This window comes from Pogoniulus pusillus, chromosome 14, assembly GCF_015220805.1.
Source record: "Pogoniulus pusillus isolate bPogPus1 chromosome 14, bPogPus1.pri, whole genome shotgun sequence".
Taxonomy (NCBI): domain Eukaryota; kingdom Metazoa; phylum Chordata; class Aves; order Piciformes; family Lybiidae; genus Pogoniulus; species Pogoniulus pusillus.
The window spans coordinates 19,518,994-19,530,194 of NC_087277.1; the positions used below are offsets into that span (position 1 = coordinate 19,518,994).

Below are 11,201 nucleotides of genomic sequence, written 5' to 3' on the forward strand. Positions count from 1 at the left end.
AAATTTTTGCTTTCTCAATAGGTAACGCACACAACTCAGTTGGAGCAGAGGTGGCAATTAACCAAGACAGCTCAAAGGAGTGGTGTTGCTTGGCTTCAGAAGGCTGATGCCTTTGTAAGGCAACAAGCAGGAACAAAACAGAAGCTGGCACCCTCCATGCCAGGCAGTGCAAACCTCTCTTCCTGGTGGATTATTTGATTTTTCCCAGTCCTGAAGAGCTTGTCTTTATTGGTAAATCAACACTTATTGCTGACTGTTTGAGGTAATAGCAGAAAAGGAGCCTCTAGACATGAGGTGATGGTGTTCAGCAGCCCACACTCAGATTTATTTCAGCCAGCAACACCCATTAGCAGGTACAGAAATAGAAGTTCAGCCAGGCACCTTTTTTTTTCTTCCCCCTCCCTTGTCGTCTCATCCAAGCAAGAACTAAAATATCTCTCATCTCCTGCAAGCTGCTGAGAGTTTGAGATGACAAAGTTCTATTTCTTAAAGGAGTTATTGCAGGATTTCTGCTGGTGGAGATGTGCCATTAGGCAATCCTGCATGCTTCCAACTGGTCCCATATGTTCTCCTGGTATTAATGTCATCTTCACGCCTCCCCAGTGCCAGGTGGTGCCCTCAGCACGTTTGCAGATCACACCAAGCTGAATGACACCATCCCGATGCACAAGGTGGCATCCAGAGGGACCTGGACAAGTGTGAGCAGTGATCCCATGTGAACTGCATGAAGTTCAGCAAGACCAGGTGCAAGATCCTGCACCTGGGGCAGGGCAACCCCCAGTATCAGCACAGTGGGGATGAAGGACTGGAGAGCAGCGCTCAGGAGAACTTGTGCGTGCTGGTGGGTGAAAAGCTGGACCTGAGCCAGCACCAAACAGTCTTAGGCCACAGCAAGCCTTGTCCTGGGCTGATCCCCAGCAGCATGGGCAGCCGGTGGGGGGAGGAGATTCTGCCCCTCTAAGACTCCACCTGCAGGTGCCAGGGTCAGCTCCAAAGTCCTCAGCACAGAAGAGACTTGGATCTGTTGGAGTAGGCCCAGAGTAGGCCACAACCATGATGGGAGGTCTGGAAGCCCTCTGCTGTGAGGCCAGACTGAGTTTGGGCTGCTTAGCCTGGAGAAGAGAAGGCTCCAGGGAGACTTTCTGGCAGCCTTTCAACTCTCAAAGGGGTCAAGAAAAAAGCTGGGGACAGGCGTTTGAGCAGGGCCTGTTGTCGCAGGACAAGGTGTGATGGTCTGAAAATAAAAGAGGCAGATTTACACTGGGGAGAAGGAAGAAATTTTTTACAGTGAAGATCGTGAGACCCTGTGCAGGCACTAAGATGGGACCGTCAGGCACTCAGCGTTAGGATGCAGGGGTTTCCAGCAGCGCTGGGCAGCTTGGAGCACTCTTTGATCAGCATTAGTGACTCAGCATGAGGAGCTCAGGCTTTCTGTGCTGGGAAGGTGGTTTGGCATTGCAGTGTGCTGCCCACAGAAGCTGTGGATGCTCCGGTGAGACCCCACCTGAAGAACTGCCTCCAGCTCTGGAGCCCTCAGCACAAGAAGCTCAACCTGATGGAGAGAGTGGAGAGGAGGCCACAGAAGTGGCCAGAGGGCTGGAATGCCTCTGCTGAGGGAGCTGGGATTGTTCAGCTGGCAGAAGCAAAGGCCTCCACAGGGAGAGCTTCTTATGGCATTTCAGTATCTAAAGGGGGCTTGTCAGAAAGATGAGGACAGGCATTTTGGCAGGTCCTGCTGTGGCAGCACAAGGGGTGATGGCTGGAAACTAAAAGAGAGAGATTCAGGTCAGATAGAAGGAAGACATTTTTTACAATGAGGGTGGTGGTCCCAGGTTGAGACAATAGGGTTAAAAATCTTCTGGGGACTAGGAGATTGTTATTCAATGCCATAATTCTGCTATCTTCCTACAAGCTCACAACAAGCTCAGTTCTCTCTCCTTTCCCTCTCCTCCTGCCCTGTGTGTGGGGGGGAGCCACTTTATGGGGAAGAACATGTAAGCAGTAGGCCCCCAGAGGCTTGTTTAGGCCTCTTTGGATGTCAGAGACACTGGCAGGGGAGAGGAGAGGATTGGAGCACTGGGAAGCATTAGACTTAGTTTTTGGGATGGTGGGAAAACTCAAGGGGGTTTGCCAGGGTGCAGGAATTGCTTTGCAATGTCTATCTCTCTATTTCTCTCTCTCTAAACATAATTTGGTAATTTTTTTTTCTCCAATTTCATTTCAGAGTTTAATTTCTGTCTGTATCTTTAAAAAACCACAACAGGGGAGGCACTGGCCCAGGTTGCCCAGAGGGGTGGCAGAAGCCCCGTCCCTGGAACCACTTCAGGTCAGGTTGTATGGGGCTCTGAGCAACCTGCTGTAGCTGCAGATGTCCCTGCTGACTGCAGAGGGCCTGAACTGGATGACCTTTAAAAGTCCCTTCCGTCCCAAACTATCTAATGATTCTATTCTATGACTCTCTGAGGTAGACTGGAAAGAATCCATGGGGGTAGAAAGGACAGAGGCAATGTGGACACCAGAGGGGCCGAGGTCAAGCAGAAGGCAATATGAGAGTTTAGAAGTATTTGGAAGCTATAAACTTTAATGATATTTTGAAAATGTGAAATTTCACTGGGTCTGGTGGATGGGGTGGAGAAACTTCTTTCCCTTGGCAGAGTTGCTGAGTAGAGAGGATAGGGAATGTTTTACTCATCGTGTTCTAACTCTGGTTAGAGTTACAATGCGAGAAGGGCAAACAGTCTCTTTCGTTTGCTGAAAGCATGTAGCTTTCATGAAACAAAAGCAGAGATTTTCAAGTAAGTGAGAAATCCAGATATTTTGACTAAAATCTGGACTTTTCAAGTTGGCCAAAGCCTTTCAAGACTGTTTCTGAAATTAATCTGATTAACATAGGAAAAGCAATGGGGAAAGTGGGAAAAAACTCCTGAATTTCTGTTGGTGCTTCATCACAGAAATGCTGCAACAGTTCCATTCTCCAGCTAACCAATCTCCTGTTTAAATAGATGCCTTCCTTGCCCAGAAATTATTTTTTATAGGATGATTAAAGCTAATCCAATCTTCACAACCTTCAGACAGTGCTGCGGTTTCTCCAGGTTGATCTTCACAACCTTTCACCAGTGCTGTGGTTTCTCTTTCTTGCACAAAAGCACATGCAGGCTAGCCTGAGTGAGAGTGGAGCAGGACTCTCCTCAAATCCATCTGGGCTGCAAACATCAGGGCTTTTTCTCCAGGTGCTACCTCTAGACAAACCCTCTTGAAATGCAGAACTACACTTGTAAGCTGTTCAAATGGGGATTATGCTCCATGCAGCTCCAAGACGGAGAGTATTTAGCCCATCTTGGCTGTAGCTCTGCTCCTCCAAGAGCTTGAGAGGACCTCCACCCCAAAAGCAGCAGAGAATCTCTACCCCAAGAGCTGTAGGACATCTCCACCCCATCTCCTCGAGCCTAGAAATGCAGCAGTGACAGAGGAAAGGGAAGGAGCAGAGACTTTCACAGTAGACCAGACACTCACCACCTCGACCACACTCTTTCTTCCCATTTTCCCTGTCCCTTCAGGGAAATAATGAGCTATTCAGACAGCAACATCTTCTCCAAGCAAACATAAAGGTCTCCTTTACATGAAAACAGATTCTGGCAGCACTGCCCTCATCTTAGACATCTCCAGCATCTTGGGGCGGGACCTTTACCTGTTTTAAAAGATGGAGCCACCCACCTTCCACAGATGGCATGGGAACTTTGCAGCACAGCCAGGAGCACAGCCAAGAACTGGTCAACCCCCAGCCCTCTGGGTTGGCAGTTACAAAACAGTTCTTGCCATTGCTTGCAATGGGAACACCACAAACATCTTTGACCTTTCCAGCTTGACACCTTCATTCATTAGCACTGAGTGATCCATGGAGAACATCTGGCTTTATGGAGTGTTTATCCTGAGCTGATGGATGAGTCAACCTAGAAAAGCAGCCAAGAGAAGACTCCCAGGTGATAAAAAGAGGAATTCAATGTGGAGTAGAGATGCAAACTACAGCCCTTCCTGGCAGAGATGTTTCCTCGGGCTGGCCTTAGTGTGGGTAGAGCAAATACACTCTAGAATAACATATATCTTTATTTTGTCTGATAATTGTCACACTCATGCTATCAAAAAGAGCTTTCCTAGGCAGGGGGGAAGTATAAAAGAACAAATTATACAGGGGGGGAAATAAGAGCTACACTGCCATGCCATTTTGTGTCTGGCATCAGAAGCAATGTCCTGGACAAACCAGGGTAGCATAGACCTTTTTGGAGACATTTGACAGAAGGTGTTGGTTTCCTAGTTGGGGAAACCTTGTAGGTTCTTGGGTTGTCACATCATCTCCCACCTCTCATCACAATCCTGCCCTGGCGACGCAGATCAAGCTGGCCGCAATTCCCAGGAACATCACGGCGTAGCTGATCTTGATGCTGTTGGCACCACTGAAGTTGCATAAAAAGCTATCACAGCATTTGGTGGAATAAGCTGCCACACCAAAGTTCAGGTTGGTCTCAGGACACTCTGCAGAACATTTCTTGGTGATGCGGTACCCTTTGTCCTTGCCTGGGTGGAGAACAGACAAGAAAGGAGAGCTGTGACTAAAGATTCTTCTGCAAGAGCTGACCAGGGGATGGGAGAAGGAAGTATATTGCACTCTGCTTAATTTGCATGCAGTAGAGTTGCTGCATGCTGGGTGAGTGTCCACATAACCAGGACACTAGAATGTTCTAGGTAGGAATCAACACCATGATTCATGTAGGACAGCAAAGAAATCACTGCCAATGTGGTTTTTGCTTTCCAAAACCACATTGCTTATGTGCAGCTCCTTCCCATCCTCCATCACAAAGCATGTGTGTGAGGTCTCATGTCAAGTAACAAGATCCATTCATGAAAATCTGTGTGCTCCAGCCAGCCATGCCATAAGGTAGTAAGGAGAATATCACAGAATCCCAGAATCCCAGAATCCCAGCATGGTGGGGGGGTGGAAGGGACCTCTGGAGGTCACCCACTTACCGAAGCACAATCACTGAGAGCAGGTTTCACAGGAGCATAACCAAGAAGGTTTGGAATCCCTCTAGAGAAGGAAACTTGACAACCTGTCTGGGCAGCCTGCTTCAGGGCTTCAACACCCTCAAAGGAAAGTTTTTCCTTCTGTTTAGATGGAAGCTCCTGGGTTTCATTTCATGCCCATTGCCCCTTGTCCTGTCACTGGATACCACTGAGAAGAGTCCGGCCCCATCATCTTGCCCCCTACTCTTTAGCTCTTGCTGAGCATCGAGAAGATCCCCTTTCAGGCTGCTCTTCTCAGGCTCAGCAGCCCCAGAGCTCTCAGCCTTCCCTCCTCACAGAGATGCTCCATGCCCCTCAGCATCTCTGTAGTCCCTGATGGATTCTCTCCAGTAATTCCCTGTCTCTCTTAAACTGGGGAGCCCAGAACTGGATCCAGGAGTCCAGATGTGGCCTCATTGTGTATTGTTCTTCATGCACCCCTGGAAAGCATTGTCCTTCTCTGCACATGAGCACACTGCTGGCTTATATTCCAAGTGGTGGATCACCATGACTGAGGGATTCAAACACATTACATGTTGTGATCCTTAGAGCTCAAACATCAATTCTTTCCAACAAGACTGACCACCATCCAAAGAAACCTATTGCTCAGCATTTTTCCTGCAGGAGGAAAAAGCCTGGAGGTGTCATTGGTACTCACCAAGCCCAACAGAGCTGTATGTGGTTGTACAGAATTTCTCATGGTCCTCACATTTGTAGTATTTAAGACAGTTCCAGTTGGAGTGCTCGTTGTCACACGTGTAGCAAAACAGCGAGTAGGCTGGGGGAAAGTGCAGATGACACATATTAGTGATACCCAGCAGTGCCCTCCTGGGCAGAAGGTGTCAAAACCCATGAAAAATACAAGATGGGAAATGTCTCACAGTAGTAAAGTTTCCATTACAAGTGAGATAGAAGGCTGGCTTGGATTCATGAAGCTGATGAAGCAAACAAACAGGACAAACTGAGTTTTCTGTCTTGAGATTTCAGTGATTAAACCTGAAAACATTTTGATTTCTACATCCTGAGCAACACTCTTAGCTGAACTTTCTTTCTCCCCTGGATCTACATTAACCTGGTTGATAGCCCACAGAGCTCATGACCTTCCCAGCTAGGTTTTATTCTGGCAAGAAAAGCAAGACCCGCTCTTGTGTGAGAGATGAATTTTTGGACCTGTTTTTGGGTGAAAACTTAGTTTTGAATTATTTTCAAACTGCATCTGAGCAACAATCCACAGACATGAATTAGTTAAACCCTCTGACACTCCTGCAAGCAAAATTGCTGGGCGCAGAACTCTATTACAGGGAGTTCCCTGGGAAAGGTTGAGTTGGACAATGGAAAGATTATTTCTGATGGCCTGGAACAACGTGTTCTCAGTGATGTCATCAGCAGGGATAAGGCAGGTCTATTGCAAAGTCAGAAGAAGGTAGGATATGTAATTCTGATCAAAAGCTACATAAATTGTGCCTAATTTCTAGGCTGGCCATGCTAATACAAAAGGATCTGCCACCTTGTGCCACCCGGAGGTGGTTTCGCAGCTGGTGGGGACCATTTCCTTCCTCTTTCACTATTTCTGTCCTCTTCAGCTGTGTCCCTCCTTTTCAACTGTTTCCCTCCTGTTTAGAGCCTCATAAAATGATCCTCATTACTGAGCAAGGGTGACAGAGGAAGCTGAGATGCTCATGTTGCTGCCTACTCCGTTGTCACCAGTGATGAAGAGCTCTCAGTTGAAGGTGACCAAACTCCAAACCAAGGAGGGTCCTACATAAGGCTGAAATTTCCCTGGCTCAGTTCCTCCCGACTTTGTTAACCTAGAAAGACTCTCATTTCTGCACAGAAGAGCCCTTTTCAATTGATTTTGGATCTGTTTTTAACAAAGAATCTCCTTCCAGGGACTTTCCAAAGCCCAGCTTCTGCTAAGTCAAATTCATCTTTGAAGCTGAACCTGCTCATAATACTTAGTTAGAGAATTCCAAAAGCAGTTTGAAAAGAGCACTAAAAGCCATTTTAGACCCTAATTATCCCAGATAGGAGAAGGAAAGACCACCCCTCTGTAATGTGGAGAGCTCAGATTCCTTGAGTAGAGCTCTAGAGTCAAGTCTGGGCTCCTCAGATGCCCTTTACTAGTGCCAGGTGTTGTGAGCACAGATGTTATCCACAATAGCAGATAAAATCATCCTTGTTGCATCCTGTTTTAAAAGACTGTTCAACAGTCTGTTTCTCAATCTCTTGCATAAGTTAAGCCTCTCAACTCTCTTCTAGAAGCATAGAAAGCACTGGGCTGGAAGGGACTTTTAAAGGTCATGTAGTTCAGCTACCCTGCAATAAACAGGGACACCCCCAACTAGAGCAGATAGCTCAGAGTCCCATCAAGCCTGAACTTGAATGTCTTCGGGGATGTGACCTCCATCACCTCCCTGGACAACCAGTTCCAGTGTTTCACCACCCTCCTAGTAAAGAGCTTCTTCCTAATGTCCAAAACTACTTTTCTGGAGGTTCTCCAAACCAAGCTGTGAGTTTCTTTGCTGACCATCCCAGAGTCAACCCCAGATGGACATTATTGGATTTTACAGACCCTGGAGCTCTCTCTCTCATCTCCTTTCCTGCCAATTCTCACCAAGTTGCTGAAACCACTTCCAGCTGCAGGTGAAGCCGAGACCCCAACATGAAAGCAACCAAAATGCACTCCCATTCATCAAGTGATGCAAAGAGAATCCCTCCCAGTCAGGAAACAATCAGAGCTTAAGGCATTATAGCTGCTTTAAAGACTTTCCCATGCATGGTCTCCACCCTCCCTTAGCTCTAGTTTTGCAAATAGCCTTAACAGTGCAAAATCCCCTGCTTCCCAGTGCTCCTAATGATGTCAAAACCACACACAGAGCCACTGTGTCTCAATTGGGTATTCCTGCACAATTCCCTAGTTCCATCTGCACCTCCAGTTGAAAGAGGATGAGCAGAGGGTTTTGTGGATCCCGTTACAAACACACTCCCAGCCACTCAAAAAGCTCTTCAAACCAATGAGCAAAGAGCTGTAAGGCTTTCCATCATCTGCCAGCATCCCAGTTTCTTAATTGTGATGGCATTGTGGGAAATAAAATGAAATGCTGGCAGGAGTTGTGGTGTCCAAACCCAGCAAGTACTACCTTTGTCAACCACTCAAGCATTGCCTTCATCAACCACTCAAGTTTCATTCAGGAACAAAAATCATAGAACCACAGAATTGTTTTGGTTGGAAAAGACCCTGAAGATGGTCAAATCCAACCAGTAAATGAAACCAAAAGCAGAGCTGTGAGCCCAGATGAATTCACACATTCACAAGTTGTGTTGGGTTGGAAGGAACCCTCAAAGGTCATTTTGTCCAACCCTCCTGCAGTGAGCAGGGGCAGCTCCAAGTAGATCAGGCTGCCTAGGGCCAATTCCTGTTCTCATTTTTCAGTTGATATGTCTGTCTTCAGATGTGAGTAGTCAGAGCTTGATACTTGAGAGTATGAAGAACCAAAATGGTGAGCTCATCTTCTCTGGGTTGTAGGTAACCTGGCAGAACTCAGTTGAAAGCTAAGGCTCAGCCACACTAACTACTGCTTGACACAGATGATACCAAAGAAAAACTGCACTACCAAGACCTCACCACCAATAAGAGCTGTCAAACTTTCTTGCCTCTAGTTTGTCTTCTGATATTTTCATCCTCTCCCATTGGGCTCTCTTAGCCTCCAAAGTTCCTTACCTTGCTTGGCACACAGGACTGTTACCAGCAGGGCAACCAGAAAAGGCTTCATGGTTGTGCCCTCAGAGGCTGAACGCTGTGGGATGGTGCACCACGGGAAGGTTTTATACTGGGACTGCATTTGCACTGATTTCCTCTGATTACAGTGTTTGTAAGTTTGGGAGTGACAGCAGAGGAGATGTGATCACTGGTGTGGGTGTGTCTGTGCATAGCAACCAATTATGAAATTCCAAGCAGCAATTTTTTTTAACATCTCGTTCAGATCCAATCTCTTTATTTTTCCAAGCCCTACTCCTGCTTAACAAGTCTGTGTTGCTAATTTGGGGAACCATTTATCTGATTCAAACATTCTTACTGTGTTGGGTTGAACCATGAAACCAGGAACAAAGCAGAGACAGCTGGGCCAGTCTGGGGTGGCTTATGGCTTGCATGATGATAGGTGTCACCTGGAATGTTCCATCCTTTCCCCTCTGCCATGGTATGAGACCATTTGAACCATTCAAACTATTAAACATTGGAATAAGCTCCTAAGGAAAGTAGTGGATTACCCTACATTAGACAGTTTCAAGGCCCAGCTTGACAAGGTGGTGGACCATTTAATTTAAACTATCTTCTTACCCTCAAAGGTAAGGCTTACAGACTGATAGAGTCGGGGCTGTTCAGTCTGGAGAATAGGAGGCTCCCAGGTGACCTTATTGTGGCCTTCCAGTATCTGAAGTGGGCCTACAAAAAAGCTGGGGAGGGACTTTTCAGGCTATCAGGGAGTGACAGGACTAGGGAGAATGGAGCCAAGATGGAGATGGGTAGGTTCAGGCTGGACATGAGGAGGAAGTTCTTCACCATGAGAGTGGTGAGAGCCTGGAATGGGTGTCCCAGGGAGGTGGTTGAGGCCCCATCCCTGGAGGTGTTTAAGGCCAGGCTGGATGAGGCTGTGGCCAGCCTGATCTAGGGTAGGGTGTCCCTGCCCATGGCAGGTGGATTTGAACTAGATGATCCTTGTGGTGCCTTTCAACCCTGACTGATTCTATGTGCCAGCTGGAGAAATGGGAAATGAAACTTTCCTCCCATCCACGTCTAAAGTCCACAAATGAAACGGAATCATCACTGTGAATTTAACTCTCTGTGGAGCCAGCTGAGCAGAAAAAATGCAGCTCCTCAGCAGGAAGGAGGGAGCGTGGCCTGAGCACAGCCCACAACAAGCAAGAAGAAAGGGTTTGGAATGAAAACAAATAAATGAGCAGTAAATAAATGAGACTGTTAAAGGAAAGTGCAGCCAAACCGAAAACCTGCAAGTGAGGAATGAGCTGTGGGAAGTGGAAATGGGAGAAAGCATTTAAACAGATTAGAAAGAGGGGAAGGTTAATAATAAGAGGAAAGATTAATATTTTGCCCAGCACTGGGGAAAGGGAAGGAGAGAGCTGAGAAATATTTGTGGAAAGAGAAATAAATCAGAGTAAACACACAAAGCTTCTTGGGGAGGGGAAATAATTAAAGAAAGGCAAAGTGAGGGTAAGGAATAAAGAAGAAATAAAGAAGTAAATTGATGTTTCACATCTTCTAAAGCTCCACAAATCTCAGTTTAACCAGTAAGTAGAGTCAAAATACGGGGTCTGAATGGGGAAAGAATTTAGGGCATCCCTTGGCTACTATCCCTGTGTCCTTAATGGAGAAGACTGCAAAAGCTTTGGGACCCACACTGAGGTCTGAGGAATATTTTCTACAGCTCCCAAATCCCAGTTTAATCAGTTAACTTGAGCCAAGCTGCAGGGACTGGAATGGGAGAGCATTTGGGACATCACTTGGCCCCTAAACATGTGCCCCTGATGGAGAAGACTTCAAAAGCTTTGGAACTAAGACTGAGGTCTGGCCAGGTCCCAAAACCCTTTAGAGTCTGAGAAGCATTTTCTGTAGCTCCATAAATCCCAGTTTAACCAGTGACTAGAGTCAAAATGCGGAGCCTGGACAGGAAAATTGTTTCAGGCATCATTTGGCTCCTATCTCTGTGTCCCTGATGGAGAGGACTACAAAAGCTTTGAGACCCAGACTGAGGTCTGGCCAAGTCCCAAACCTGCATTGTTCTTGTGCACTGTTGATATTGCAGTCATGCCCAGGGCTGCTGCAAGGGCTCTGGGCTCCAACCAGCATCATGGTGCTATTATGAGGAGTGAGTGTCCTTTAAAGCAAAGAGCTGCCCAGTGTTTTTCAAGCAAGGAATGAAGAGAGCTGGAAGAAAACCAGGACAAAGACAACTAGGGTGGTGGGAACCGCAGATGGTGTCAGGAGAAGACAGCGTGGAAGTGTCAAAGCTGCTTTCCCAGAGACATAAAAAAGAGAGGGGTGGGCTGCAGGGTGAATCTTGCTGCAGAGACTGGTCTAGGTGGGTGTGAACTAGGTGGGTGCTATGAAGGGTACAAAACAGTTA

General features: G+C 46.9%; 1 protein-coding gene across 1 annotated transcript; it reads right to left on the reverse strand.

Annotated features, from left to right (window-relative positions):
- Positions 1-4,161: 4,161 nt before the first annotated feature.
- Positions 4,162-8,842, reverse strand: LOC135181073 (lymphocyte antigen 6E-like). Its single transcript, XM_064153966.1, has 3 exons — positions 8,780-8,842; positions 5,717-5,836; positions 4,162-4,572 (listed from the first exon to the last, which is right to left on the reverse strand). Exons 1-3 carry the CDS (start codon positions 8,829-8,831, stop codon positions 4,364-4,366), a joined length of 381 nt encoding a protein of 126 aa, XP_064010036.1. The 5' UTR covers positions 8,832-8,842; the 3' UTR covers positions 4,162-4,363.
- Between the last annotated feature and the right edge of the window lie 2,359 nt (positions 8,843-11,201).

Bases quoted from the DNA above. Each gene is read 5' to 3' on its own strand.
- LOC135181073 (XM_064153966.1), bottom strand. From the start codon at position 8,831: ATGAAGCCTTTTCTGGTTGCCCTGCTGGTAACAGTCCTGTGTGCCAAG. The intron at 5,837-8,779 runs GTAAGGAACTTT...ACTTTCCCCCAG, and splicing joins AGTCCTGTGTGCCAAGCAAG to CCTACTCGCTGTTTTGCTAC. The intron at 4,573-5,716 runs GTGAGTACCAAT...TTCTCCACCCAG, and splicing joins ATACAGCTCTGTTGGGCTTG to GCAAGGACAAAGGGTACCGC.